At 46.1% G+C, this 15,046-nt stretch overlaps 1 protein-coding gene across 9 annotated transcripts in view; it reads left to right on the plus strand.

Annotated features, from left to right (window-relative positions):
• Positions 1-15,046, plus strand: part of MARK3 (microtubule affinity regulating kinase 3) — a 95,997-nt gene that overhangs the window by 62,362 nt on the left and 18,589 nt on the right. For 7 of the 9 annotated variants that reach the window (XM_056113747.1, XM_056113748.1, XM_056113751.1 and 4 more), the window contains 4 exons: positions 1,174-1,286; positions 2,103-2,256; positions 7,877-8,094; positions 11,641-11,744. In XM_056113747.1, coding sequence (XP_055969722.1) covers positions 1,174-1,286; positions 2,103-2,256; positions 7,877-8,094; positions 11,641-11,744 — 589 coding nt within the window. The remainder of the gene's footprint in view (positions 1-1,173; positions 1,287-2,102; positions 2,257-7,876; positions 8,095-11,640; positions 11,745-15,046) is intronic. The other 2 variants (XM_056113749.1, XM_056113755.1) reach the window with 1 other exon arrangement.

The following is a 15,046-nucleotide window of genomic DNA, read 5'->3' on the forward strand; positions in this document are numbered from 1 at the left end:
TTACTTTAGAGCAATGTTTTTTTTTTCGTATAGACACAGGAAGAGAATTAGTGCTACGCTTTTGTAACTTGAGAGTTAATTAACTTAAATTAATACTCTCTCCTGGGCATCTGTTTACTCAACTTAAGCCTCAGTTGCCCTTTGTTCCTAGCACCCCCAATGCAGGGTCCTTACGAGGGCTGGATGGACCCAGGGCAAGCGCTGAGCTACCCTGACATCGAAACAGGCCAGGCCAAGAGCCATAATACTTAACTATAAATTAAGAGCATGGTCATGGACAAACTGTCACGACCCAAAGAATAGCAACTGGATTAGGACCCTGCTAGGGTTAGGAAAGACTAATCTGGCCTGAGTTTTGTAGTCTGGGATCTATAGGGACATGTCCCCAAGTGAGCCATCCTACAAGCTTAATTATCTCTTACTGTGTCCATACAAAGTGACTAATATTATTAAGAATACTAATAAGATGAATGTTTAAATGGTTGTTGGCTCAGGGAAGGAGAGACACACCCCTAGGTGGTATGTTTCTTGAGCTGATCTCCTGCTGGCAGGAGATCTTTGTCTTCTACAGTTTCCCTGGAAGGAAGGGCTTTCGTATGTTGCTTGTGCTACCTCACCTGGCTGTAGTTGCAGCTGGAGATGCTTGGAGGCTGGGACTAGATCAGGGTGGCTAGACCCTTGGAGTGGGAAGAAACGGGAATGAGGGGCAGTGTGAGACTGGAACGGACTCGTGGAGGGAATGGAATAACGGCAACTATCACCAACCAGCCCGGCAGCCCAGTTCCTTCCTTCATGCATTGGCAGCAGCCTGCGGCACACGGCCACCAAACACAGGTGGTGGGTGAGAGAGACCGCCGCTGCCTGCTGTCTCCGCCCTCATTGTCATTTCTATTATAAAATCTAAGATCTTTGAGCTTAGAAAAATTATTTTACCGGCTGGAGTGATAACACAGCAGGTAGGGCATTTGCCTTGCACACGACTGACCCGGGTTCAATTCCCAGCATCCCATATGGTCTCCCGAGTACCGAGAGGAGTGGTTCCTGAGTGCATGAGCCAGGAGTAACCCTTGTGCATCACCGGGTGTGACCCAGAAAGGGGGGGGGAGAGTTATGTTAGCCTTTGACAGTGATTTCTTCCGGAAAAAGCATGACTCTACTGTGTCCTTCTTCTAGATATTATGGTGGGAATGGGCTATTCACAAGAAGAAATTCAAGAATCGCTCAGTAAAATGAAATATGATGAAATCACAGCTACGTACTTGTTGTTGGGGAGAAAATCTTCAGAGGTAAGAATAGTAGAAAGAAGTCTAAAGTGTTTTTAATGCAGATTATTTTTTTAAGGTTTTCTTCTCTGTGATACACATAATCTGTTTGGATTTTTTTAAATTCTAAACAAGTCTTACTACTTCAAGATAACTGTAACGATGGATATTGTCACCAATTTGCTTATTTTCTTTTTGTATTTTGAAGTTTATTTTATTATTATTTTTTTTACTGGCATGCTGGCATAGTTTACAGCAATGTGGGCATGAACCAGGCTTGGAATGCCAACCATTGAGATAATTTCATGGGAGCCTCACCGGGTGGTTCTTGTTCAGCCATGTGGCATGTGGTGCTGGATATTGAACGTCCAGTGCACTTACTCTGCCACTTGAGCTACATCCCAGCCCCCAAACCTAGTTTTATTCCGTTAACATATAGTCATTATTCATTTAGAAAAGGTACAAAGCATCAGACAAAGTAAATAAAAATCTTTGGAAAAATCTTATGGCCCTGAAACTAATAGAGTATTGTATCTTAATTATAATATCTGTCAAAGGGAGATAAAAATGGAGCTGGAGAGATAGTGGGTAGGACACTTAACTTGCATGTGGCTGTCCGGGGGCGGGGGGCGCGGAGAGTGAGATGAAAGGGAAACCTACAAAGATCAGAGGTCCCGAGTTTCTCCAGTAGTCACCTGAATTTAAGGCTGTCTTTATTTGTACACTGAGATTCTAAATTAATAAGCTGCATTAGACTAGTGTCTTATGAGAAGTTTACTTTCATCATAAGCCATTTCGGTTCGTGTTGTGGTTTGCTCTGTTTTTCTCATTTTTTCTTAGCTGGATGCTAGCGATTCCAGTTCTAGCAGCAATCTTTCACTTGCTAAGGTTAGGCCAAGCAGTGACCTCAACAACAGCACTGGCCAGTCTCCTCATCACAAAGTACAACGAAGTGTCTCCTCAAGCCAGAAGCAGAGGCGGTACAGTGACCATGGTAAGTGTGACCATTTCAGGAGTCACTCAAGTCTCCCTTACACAGGCAGCCTCCATCTTCTTGCTCAGGGCCTGCCAGGACTGAGGTGAGGGTGGGTTTGATTTTCTCTCTTGGCTTTTCTTTCACCACAAACCTCAAAGGCCTAAAACGCAAGATCCCTGGAGCACGTATATAAAAATACAACCTCATGTGGAATGCTTACTCAGCTCATTTCCCTTTTCTGGACATTGTAACCTTGAAATTTTCCCAGAGTGATCCAGGTAGTGTGGGCAGCTTTGGTTTTGTGTTTAAAGTGATGGCACATTGTCATTGCCTTTTCTCTGTTCTGATACCAGGAATTTTGTTTGTGGCATTAGTAAACAAAGAGTTGCTATGAATCTTATTATTTTTTTTTTCTTTTTGGGTCACACCTGGCGGTGCTCAGGGGTTACTCCTGGCTCTGCACTCAGGAATCACTCCTGGCGGTGCTCAGGGGCCCCTATGGGATGCTGGGAATCCAACCCAGGTCGGCTGCATGCAAGGCAAACGCCCTACCCGCTGTGCTCTCGCTCCAGCCCTGAATCTTATTCTTGTGTCTTGTGTTCATGTTGCTTGCTAACTGGGAGATGATTTCAATGCTTGTGCGCTATAAGACTCTTTGCAGATCACCTATGTACATTTCAGCTCTAAAAGGTTATTCCTGGGGCCTGAGCGATTGTACGGCTGGTAAAACTTTTTGCCTTGCGCGCAGCTGACCCAGGGTTGATCTTCAGCATCCCAAATGGTCCCTCCAGCACTGCCAGGAGTAATTCCTGAGTGTAGGCAGGAGTAACCCTGAGCATTGCCAGGTGTGACCCAAAAGACTTGAAAAAAAAATAAAACAAAAGTTATTCCTTGTGCTGGAGAGATATGATAGGGGTTGAGGTGCTGACGTGCTTATTTTGCAAGGGGTTGACCCCAGTTTGATCCCTTGCACTGCTGGTGTTCCTCTGTCCTCTGCCATTGCCCCCCACTCTCCCCGTCCCCGCCCAGATTTCAGAGAGCAGGCAAAGTAGGTGCTGTCTTTCTCGTGACCTACTCTGATTTGATCCCCCCTTACGGCATATGAAACCCCACCCCACAAAATGCCTCCAACACAACTAGAAGTGATCCTGAGCACAGAGCCAGGAGTAAGCCCTCAGAGCACAGCTGGGTCTGGCCCAACCCAACCTCAGCCATCCCACAAGAGCTCATTCAGAAGCCCGTGTGTATAGAAAAGCCTAGTTTTGGGTTCTTTTTTCATGGGTGAACCTAGTGACCAACAAGAGAAGATCTGATTATGCCTTTGGACTTTTATTTACTTAAATGATAAAACTAGGATAGGTTTATAATCTCAGTGACTGGGAAACCTCGAGGCTCTCTCTTGACGCCTGCCTTCGGTGGTCTCACACCGCTCCCCCACCCAGGACAGCCGATGCCGTGGGCAGATGAAGGAGGAAACGAGGGCCAGACTGGTTGGTGATCAGTTGCCGTTTATTCTATTCTCCCCATGCGCCTGTTCCAATCTAACTAAGCTCCCCATTCTAGTCTCACACTGCCCCTCATTCCCACATCCTCCTGTCCCCCATGCTAATCTCTTCGTGCCCTGACTCCTTGCCTTGGTCTCTCCCTAGTCTCTCCCCATCTCCCTGGATTGGGGGTAGCAACCACACCTCCTCAGGTAGCACAGTCAACATATGAAAGCCCTTCTTCCACTCAAGGGCAAAATATCACTTAGTAGTGTTTCTCCTCTCCTTAGTCCATAACTCAATTAGCTTCTTTATTAATATCTTACTTCTACTTCTTAATATTATTTTGTATGGACACAATAAGAGATACATTAAGCTTGTAGGGTGGCTCTACTGGGGACATCTCACTATAGATCTCAGACTACAGTGCTCAGGCCAGATTCATCTTCCCTAACCCTAGTAGGGTCCTAATCCAGTTTTTAATTTTTGGATCATGACAGAATTTATCCATGACCATACTCTTAACTTACAGTTATGGCACTTTGCCCTGGTCCATTTCAATCCCAGGATAGCTTACATCTTGTCCAGGGTCCATCTAGTCCCTCATCAGGACCCTGCTTTTGGGGTGCTAGGAAGTAAGGGCAAATGAGACTTAAGTCAAGAGTACAGATGCCCAGGAGTGAAGATCATTCAGAGTCAACTAACTCCCAACTTACAAAAGCATAGCATTAACTGTCTTCCTGTGTCTATAACAAATAGAACATTGCTCTGAATTAAACTATGCAAAGGACTTAAGGAGAAGAGAAAAACAATGTTTATAAGTTAACAGTGTCTGATTAGGAGATAAAGGTGATTGACCGGTTAGGGAAGCAGAGCACAAAGAGGTTACAGGGGCTGGAGCAATAGCACAGCGGGTAGGGCCTTGCACGCGCTGACCTGGGTTCAATTCCCAGCATCCCATATGGTCCCCCAGCACCGCCAGGTGTGATTCTTGAGTGCAAAGCCAGGAGTGACCCTGTGCATCACTGGGTGTGACCCAAAATGACCCTCCCCCCCCAAAAAAAGAAAGAAGTTACAGATAAACACAGACGAATGGGAGCACTGTGATGGGATTAACCCAATAAACCTAAACTCCCTGTGGCAAGGCAGAAAGGACAAACCAATGCTATTCTACAGATTGGCTCTAAACATGATGTCTAGTTAACCATATTCACCTGATACTAAACCTTAGATAGAACAGCTTTTAAAAGCTTTTCTCTCACTGTCTTGTTTTTCCCTGTTTCCTTACCTCTTGATGCTTGGACATACTGAAATACAAGATACACAGTAACAGAAATAGTGACCTCTGCTTGAGTAATTCTTTGTTTCATATCCTAAAATGTTTCAACCAGGGCCTTAATTGTTGTTTGTTTAACCCCAGCAATGCTCAGGGCTTACTCCTGACTCTGCACTCAGGAATTACTCCTGGCTGTGCTGCGGACCATATGCCGGGTATCAAACCTGGGTCAGGGATCAAACCTGGGTCGGTTATGTGCAGGACAGACGCCCTTCCCACTATACTATCACTCTGGCCCCCAGGCTTAATTGTTTTTTCATGAAAAAAATTTAAACGTTTATTTTTTCCCCAATTTCAGATTTATTTGCCTTGTAGATTTTTGTCCCAAGAAGTAGCTTTTGTAGACTAATGAGGTTTTTCGAAAGGCTGGAGTGCATGTGGGAGTCCCAGGTTCAGAGCCCCTGGCACTGTACTGGATTTATTCACCAAGTCCTTCTGAGTGTGGCCCATCCCCAGTTTTTCTTTTTCTTTTTTTTTTTTTTAAATGAGTACATTTCGGGTGGCTGGAGAGATAGCACAGCGGGTAGGGCATTTGCCTTGCACGCGGCTGACCCAGGTTCGATTCTCAGCATCCCATATGGTCCCCTGAGCACCGCCAGGAGTATCTCCTGAGTGCAGAGCCAGGAGTAACCCCTGTGCATCACCAGGTGTGACCCAAAAAGCAACAAATAAATAAATAAGTAAATAAGTACGTTTTCAGCCCATATCCTCCAGTCCTTCCTCCACCCACCAGTGCCAGGGAGCTAAGCCAGGGTCTTAGCCATAGAAGGCATGTGTTCTAGTGTTAGCTAACATCCCAGCCCTGTTCTGCCTTTTTTTGTTTTGTTTCTGGACTATACACCACAGTGTTCAAGGGCTGCTTATAGCTTGATGCTTGGGTGACCTTACTTCGAGATTAAATCTGGACATTCCGCATGTAAGTCATGCTCGCTAGCTCATTGAACTAACTCTAGCCTTTTAAAATAGATCCAAAGTATAAAGTCTGTTCCCTTTTCAAGCAAATGATGAGAGTTTGGGTTCATTTCCTTAATATAACCTTTGGCTATAACATACAATGTTAGATATTGTAATGATTTCCAAAACTTTTTGAACTCCAAATTTCCAGTGTTGGTGTCTGCAAATGGTTTATTGTACATGGTTAATTGTTCACTTGGGGTGATTTTACACCCACTCCTTCAGGGCAGGGCCATGTTCAGAATCTGTCTCCTTCCTCTTTCATGTATGTTGCTGCACCGAGGAACATTCTTTTCTTTGCTTATACTGTCTTCTACTTATCAACTCAAATTTTGATTTTTTCTAAATGATTATGACAGCTTTATTTTTGGGGAGGCCATACCCGGCAATGCTTAGGGGTTACTCCTGGCTCTGCTGTCAGGAATTACTCCTGGTGGTGCTCCGGGGACCATATGGGGTGCCGGGGGTCAAATCTGGGTGGGCTACATGTAAGGCAAGTGCCCTCCCCACTATACTATCACTCTGGCCCAATAATGGCTGCTTTAAAATCATTCAAGATAGGGGTCAGACCGTTTGCACAAAGGGTGGGCTAAGCACATGACTGCATGCTTCACGATAAAGCCTCAAAAGGAATAATCCATGAGACCTGAGAGTTGATTCAAAGGGCTAGAGCACATCCTTTACATGAGGGCGGCTGCACTTCCATCCCTGGCATTGCCACGGCCCCCTTAACACCAAAACAAACCAGAAACCATCACTCATAAACCTAAATTTTGGTATTCAGAAAGGTGGAAACCGAAAAAAATGTGAGCTGGGTGTAACCCGCATTAGAGTGCTTGCCCGCTTGTATGAAGCTCTGGGTGTGGCCCTGGCACACACAATATGAGGGAGGGTGTATGTGATCCAGGGCAAACTACTAGGCAGTGTAGATGATGTCTGAGCATCAGTTTGGTAAGTACCTGTAGGGTAGCACCTCCAAAGATGTTTTTTTTTTTATTTATTTTTGGTTTTTGGGCTACACCCGGCAGTGCGCAGGGATTCCTCCTGACACTGTGCCCAGGAATTACTCTTGACAGTGCTCAGTGGACCATATGGGAATGCCAGGGATCGAACTGGGTTGGCGGTGTACAGGGCAAACACCCTACCTATTGCGATATCATTCAGCCCCTGAAGATGTGGTGTTTTTTGTTTGTTTGTTTGTTTGTTTTTGTTGTTGTTGTTGTTGTTTTTACACTTTTTGGGTCACACCTGGCGATGCTCAGGGGTTACTCCTGGCTCATGCACTCAGGAATTGCTCCTGGCAGTGCTCGGGGGACCATATGGGATGCTGAGAATCGAACCTGTGTTGGCCATGTTGGCTGTATGCAAGGCAAATGCCCTACCCGCAGTGCTATCGCTCCAGCCCCCATGAAGATGCTTTTAAAGTCATAGCTGTACAGGTTATTTCAGGCCAGAGGGTTAGAAGGTGAGTGCATGCTTTGATTGCAGGAGCCCTGGCTTTAATCCCAAAACACCACTGAAAGTGATTCCTATCACTGAACCAGGAGTGGTCTCTAAATGCCACTGACTGTTACCTTTAAAAAAAACCCAGGGATGGACCAGGGCAACAGTACATCAGGTAGAACTCTTGCCCTTTGTGTGGCCAACTTGGATTCAGTCCCTGCACCCATGGTTCCCCTAAGCACAGAGCCAGTATTAAGCCCTCAGTACTGCTGAGTGTGAGTTGTCCTCTGTCATCACCCCCGCCCCCCTCCCCCAAAAAAGGGGGAAAAATCCAAGGAAAACTTAAAGACATTTCAAATTTATTACATAAGGAACACATGGGAGTGGAAAATATCTTTAAGGATTTTATTCTTTGTTTTAGCTGGGCCAACTCTTCCTTCAGTTGTGGCATATCCGAAAAGAAGTCAGACCAGCACTGCTGATAATGACCTCAAAGAAGATGGAATTCCCTCCAGGAAATCAGGGAGCAGTGCTGCTGGAGGAAAGGGAATTGCTCCAGCCAGCCCTATGCTTGGGAATGCCAGTAATCCCAACAAGGCGGATATTCCTGAGCGCAAGAAAAGTTCCACTGCTCCCAGTGTAAGTGTCAACTGCAGAACGTTCCTCACACGAGAGAGTTGAGCAGACATCGTCCAACTCTCTTCTCACCTGTCTCTGCGGGCTGTAGAGATTATCTGCTGCAATTGAAGGGGTTACTGCCCCCCCCCCCCCAATTTAATGATAGCAATCAGATTCTTTATATCAAGGGTACTTTTTCTTTTTTCACAACCTTCTGCTGAACTTCAGGTTGTATCAGATGCTAAGAGATAAGATAGTAAGACCTGTTAGTAAATCTAACAGGAAATAAACCAAATGATGGGATCAAAGAAATAATATAGTGGCTAACACCCTACAGTACATGGCTAATCCAGGTTCAGCTCTTGGCACCACATATGCTCCCCCCCCCAAATGATGATAGTACACTAAGGTGACTGCTGAAGAAGGCTGCCTTGAACCCTCTTCTGTCTCTCAAGCACATTGCTGCAATGCTTAGCACTTGTCAGGGAGCCACTCCAGAACTTTCCCAAATATTCAGTAAATTATGCAACCTAGGGTTATGTCTCATGATAGACTTCACTTGCTTTGCATCTGTGAAGGTCTGGGTTCGATCCTTAGCATCGCCAAAAACAAAAATAGTATCACGTATTACCTAAGTTTAAAATAACGAACAATGAGGCGATTGCTTAAAATTATTCTGTGAACCTAAATTCAGCTTTCTAAAATGTCAAAATTGGGGAGGTAGTGTTGTTTAGTAGTTCAGTGAATCGAGTCAGCTTTAGAAATGGTGGTATGATTTGAAATGCGTGCTCTCTGGCCTAATACAGTAATTTTTCACAGCATTCTTTTTTTTTCTATTTTTTATAATTTTATTTATTGAATCACCGTGAGAGCAGTTACAAAGCTTTTGGGTCTAAGTCTCAGTCATACACTGAAACACCCGTACCTTTACCAGTGCCCATTCTCCACCACCAAAAATCCCACTATACCCCCATTCCACACCCTTCCCCTGCCTGTGGGGCAGATGATTTCCACATTACTCTCTCTCTACTTTGATCACATTCACTATTTCGACACCAGACCCACCATTATTTAAGATTTTACCCCAACACTCAGATCTGCTGAAAAGGCAACAATAGACAATTTGTGTTCTATTGCTGGTTATGAATAACATATGATGTCGTGCGGCTGCAGTAGGGCCAAGTGGTTTTGAAATTCCGAAATTTTAACACTTAAATCTGGATGAATTTCTGCCAAAAGCCACTGGGTTTTGAGATCTGCTCCTGAGTCTCTGGGATCATGGCCGTTGAGCAGCTTGATGAGGAGCCAGAGAGGCCGTTCGTGGGCGATGACTTGGGGTCTCGTTGGGGTGGGGAGGACAGGCCCGGCTCCACCCCCCCTAAACCCCCCCATCCCGTGAGGCCCAACAAGTTTCGTCACTGCGGGCCCAAGCCTGACTGTCCAATGGCCTCTGAAGGATGACAGCCACCAAGTCGCCAAGAGGAAGCAGGCGGAGGGACAACACCCTTTCCTCCCTGGGGTGGTCCGGCGACATTACCCTTCTGTGGGGTCCGGATGCATTTCTGCCAAAAGCCACTGGGTTTTGAGATTTGTTTCTGAGTCTTTGGGATCATGGCTGTTAAGCAGCTTGATCAGGAGCCAGAGAGGCCGTTCGTGGGTGATGACTTGGGGTCTCGTTGGGGTGGGGAGGACAAGCCCGGCTCCACCCCCATCCCGTGAGGCCCTGTGTGTCTCGTCACTGGGGCCCCAAATGCGACTATCCAGTGGCCTCAGACAAATGGCGGCCACTGGGCCACCAGGGGGAACAGGCCAAGGCACGAAACCTATTCCCACCTGGGTTGGCCCAGCACCAGTAGCCTACTGCAGAGACCAGACGCATTTCTACCTAAAGCCACTGGGTTCTGAGATTCGTTTCTGAGTCTCTGGGATCATGTCCATTAAGCAGTTCAATCAGGAACCAGAGAGGCCATGCCTCCAATTATATAGCTGAGCCGGAGGTGGTTTGTGGGTGTGTTTCCCACATACCTAACTTTTGGCCGTTTACTTTCTTGGTAAACTTTGCCCCAAGTTTTTGGGGTCTGGCCAAAGGCACAGTAGCAATTTGGGGGTTTCTGGAAGTCTGAAGGCGCCATGAGGCTGCTGATGCACTCGCCTCACAGGTACAGATTGACCTGCTGGCGGCACCATACCCCCAAGCATTCTTTTTTGTTTTTTTGGTTTGGTATTTTATTTGCCCATGGCCGCCCTATTATAATTTGCACAAATAAGACTATTTTTTGTTTGTGTTGCTTTTTGGGTCATACCCAGCGGTGCTCAGGGGTTTCTCCTGGCTCTGCACTCAGGAATTACTCCTGGAGGTGCTTGGGGAACCATATGGGATGCTGGGGATTGAACCCGGGTCGGCCTCATGCAAGGCAAACACCCACTCGCTGTACTATAGCTCCAGCCCCAAATTAAAATCTTTTGTTCCTATACCACACTTGGTGGTATACTCCCAGCCTAGTCTTGAGGAATGCTCCCAGATATTCTTAGGGGTACCATGCCGAACCAGGGATTAAACCTAAGATTCCTACATGCATAGGCTCGGGTCCCTCAAACTATCCCTGTCGGTGGTGTTTGGGGGATCATATGTGATCCTGGGATAAAATTGGGCCATTTGACACAAGCATCCTACCTACTATACTGTCTTTCCTCCCCCTGTTTTAAGGGGAATGCACTCCGGTGGTGCTTGGTCCTGGGAGCGCTGGGGGTACATTTTGGTGCTGGCCTCACCCATCCAGTCAAGTGCTCTCCCACTTGAGCTCCGTGCAGCATCTTGCATTTTCGTCTTTACTTTTTGAGTTCTTAGCTTTCAAAGATAGCAGGTCTCCACCAAATACCACGGGAAGAACCCATGAGCAGCACAGAGCTGGGAGTTGTGGAGCACATCTGTGTGAGACCCAAAGCAAATTGAGAGTGGATGTCTTCTACTTGGAAGTAATCCATGAGTTCTTTTTGGAATTTTTTTTTCTTTTTTTTGAATTTCTAATTTGTTTGTTTGTTTTTGGGCCAAACCCAGCAATATTTAGGGTTTACTCCTGACTCTGCACCCAGGGATCCCTCCTGGTGTGACTAAAGAGACCAGAGCCACCACCGTAGCGATTTTTAGTTATTTCTGCCAAAAGAGAAGGTAGAGATTGTTCTCTTCATTTCTTTTGTGATTTTTTTTTGGACAGTATTGTTAATGGGTTTGGGGAGTGAGGGAGCGATACTGGAATGCCAGGGACAGAGAGTATGTGCTCCAGCCCTGTGAACCATTTTCCCCATTTCTACTATTGATATTTAAGGTGGGTGGAGATTTTTTATTTCCTTATTCATAGGGGTGTGGCTATAAGGTCTGGAACACAGGCCTCACAGACCCAATGCCTTGGGTTCAGTCCCCAGCACCAGATGGCCTCTACAACACCACTGAATATAACCCTGGTGGTCCCCAGCAACATGGGGGAAACCTTTACACAGACACACACACACACACACACACACAGAAACACACTCAAACTTAGTGTGATAAGTGGTATTGTTTTTTAGAGCAATACTGCATCAGGTGGAATGACAAGACGGAACACCTATGTATGCAGTGAAAGAACTACCGCTGACAGGCATTCAGTGATTCAGAATGGCAAAGAAAACAGGTAAGCTTTCAATAAATCAACAAAAATTGTTTTGTGAGAGAACTGGAAGCGTACTATTTCCCATTTTTTTATAAACAAAATTCAAATAATGGTAAGTATTTTCTACTGGTAAGTTAAATTTGAACGTTGTTAGCAAAACTGAATTTCAGTCCCTCTCATTTTCCAGAGTTAATCCCCTGGTCTTTGTATGATTGGAAGGTTTTCCTAAGAAGCTAATAAGCATAGTTTAGTTGCGGGATAGTAGAGAAATTAAAATTCTTTTGTGTACGTTAATGCTCGGCGTAGACTCAAAGGGGGAAGGAAGGGCCAGTCTGGAGAGAGGAGCCACAGCTGTGGGGACATGGGGCCCAGGCATGAGCGCGGCAGCTCAGTAGCCTCCCAGGAACATGGCTTCCGGATGAAAGGAAGCTTCACTGGAGTCCCCCAGCAGGGTCAGATAGAGGGTACAGTGGATTAAGACCCACGCCTGGTCCCCTGAACACTGCCCGGAGTCCTGAGCATGGCGGAGTGTAGCCCTGTCACTGTCCTCCCATTGTTCATTGGTTTTGCTCGAGTGGGCCCAGTAACATCTCCATTTTTTTGAGACTTGTTGTTACTGTGTTTGGCATATTGAATATGTCGCGGGTAGCTTGCCAGGCTTTGCCACGCAGGGTAGCTTGCCGGGCTCCCTGAGAGGGGCGAAGGAATCGAACTCGGATTGGCCGGACTGGCTGCGCTCAAGGCAAATGCCCTACCGCTGTGCTGTCGCTCCAGCCAGAAACCAAAGAAGAAAGATATCTTTTCATTTAATGCAGAGTGAAATCTTCTGGTAGAATTTTACTCTGGTGGAGAAGCAAGCATACATAAAGTTGATTTAAAATGTTAGTAACTGAGACCTGGTGAGAGTACAGCGGGTAAGACACTTGCCTTGTTTGCAGCCAACCCTAGTTTGATCCCTGACATACCATGTGGTTTCCAAGCCCTCCAGAAGTAACGCAACAGGGGCTGGAGAGATAGTACAGCAGATACGGCACTGGCTTTACACACAGCTGACCCAAGTTTGATCCCCAGCATCCCTCTTTCTTGAGTGTGGCCCAAAAACAAAATAACCAAAAAGCTTATAGCAAAGTAATAGATTAATAACAAGGGAGTTGTATCTTGCAAATAGCCTTCTGGAGTTGCAAAACTAGAAATTTTATAGTTCTCAGAAGTGGTGTGATTGAGTAGATTAAGATCATGGGATAAATTAGTCTGGGAGGAGAGAGGAAGAGAGAAGCGCTTAGATGGGTAATATTGAAAAATGCGATTGTAAAATGCTTTTCTCAGATTGGCATAGATTTCTCACCCCAGTTTTGTTTTGTTTTGGTTTTGGTTTTGTTATTGGTGCTTAGGGATCCCAGCTGTATTGGCGGGGTAGGGGACAGTCTACTAGTAGTGCTTGGGGGATCATGCAGTGCTGGGGATCAAACTGGGATCTGGTCACATAAGAGGCAAGTCCTCTAACCCTCGTACTATCTCTCTGGCCCTCTTTTGTTTCTTTCTTTAAAATATTTGCTGGAGGGCTGGAGCGATAGCACAGTGGTAGGTAGTTTGCCTTGCACGCGGCCAACCCGGGTTCAATTCCCAGCATCCCATATGGTCCCCAGAGCATTGCCAGGAGTAATTCCTGAGTGCAAAGCCAGGAGTAGCCCCTGTGCATTGCCGGGTGTGACCCAAAAAACAAATTTTATATACACATATATTTATATAAAATTCGCTTCGCTTCTTGTGGTTCTCAGTTACTATGAGGTGCCAGGGATCAAATCCAGGCTTCCCACAGAGAGCCACTTTAGGGGTTGTACCTTGCACACAGCTGACCCACTTTAGTCCCAGCCACCACCTCGGGTTTCCTAAGGACTATTAGGTGTGATCCCTGAATGTAGACCAGCGCCTCCCACATGCAAAGTAAGTACTCCAGCATTTTAACCTGTCACTTAGTTTTAAGTCTCTCTTTTTATTTATTTTTAAGGTTTTGTATCACAACCAGTAGTGGTCAGGGCTTACTCTACACTCAGGGATCACACCTGACAGGCTCAGAACATGTGGAACACTGGGGATCAGACTGGGGTCAGCCACATGCCAGACAAGAACCCTACCCTCTGTACTATTGCTCCTGGTCCTCTTTCTTTTCTAAGAATGATAGGTTGTTAAATATGGTGATGTTAGCTATTGTGCTGGAAAGAAGTACAGTGGGTAGGCCACTTGCCTTGCACATAGCCAACCTGGCACTACCTATGGTCCCTCCACCCCCAACACAGCACTGCCAGCTGTGGCCTCCAAAGAAAAAACAACATAAAAGAGGATTTATTTTCATTTTGTTTTGCATTTTGTTTATGGACTTTGCCTTGCTGTGCTCAGGGCTTCCTCCTGGCTGTGCTCTCAGGGATCCCTCCTGGCCAGCTTGGGACCTTATGGGGTGCCAGAAAGAGCCGTGTGCAAGGCCAGTTCCCTACCTGCTGTACTATGACTCCAGCTCTGATGTAGGTTTTTGAGTGAAGGTTTAGAAATACATCCCAGTGTCAGAGTGATTGTACTAGCCAGTAAGGCACTTGACTTGCATGCAGCTGACCCATATTCAGTCCCTGGCATTACACCCGTGAGCCCTGCCAGATTCCCTGAGCACAGGGAAAAGGGTAAGCTCCTAGCACCACAGGGCATGGCATTGGCCAGTCCCTTCTGTCCCTCACAGAAATATATCCTAGTAGTATTCTTCAGAGGTTGGTTTTTTTTGGGGGGGGGGGTCACACCCAGCGGTGCTCGGGGGACCATATGGGATTCTGGGAATTCAACCCAGATCGGCTGTGTGCAAGGCAAACACCCTACCTGCTGTCGCTCCAGCCCCTCTTCAGAGTTTTTAGAACTGTAGAATAACAACTTGGCTTGTGTAGTTTTCAAGTAATGATTGATGAATTTATAAATAATAGTTTATTCTCTGGTGTAATTTCTTTTCATCAAATATAATTCAGAGTGATGTAACAGGATCAGGTAGAAAACTTGGGTCTCTATGTCACTAAACTATTATCATACTCTTTCTAAACTCTGTAAAGTACAGTCAGACTTCTTTTCTACTTTTTTTGGTTGGTTGGTTGGTTGGTTGGGGAGTTTAGCACACACTGCACAGTGCTTGGGGCCAAGTGACTCTAATGATTGAATCCAGGGCTGTTGCACACGGAGCTTATACCCAGCCCCAGACTTCAACTCGCCCTAGACTCTTGGGCCCCAGCTCTTTAGTGTGCTGCCTGCCTCGAGTATGCCCTCCTTTCCTGCAGCACAGCGCGGCAGTC

Source organism: Sorex fumeus, unplaced genomic scaffold, assembly GCF_029834395.1.
Source record: "Sorex fumeus unplaced genomic scaffold, SorFum_2.1 ptg000022l, whole genome shotgun sequence".
Taxonomy (NCBI): Eukaryota; Metazoa; Chordata; class Mammalia; order Eulipotyphla; family Soricidae; genus Sorex; species Sorex fumeus.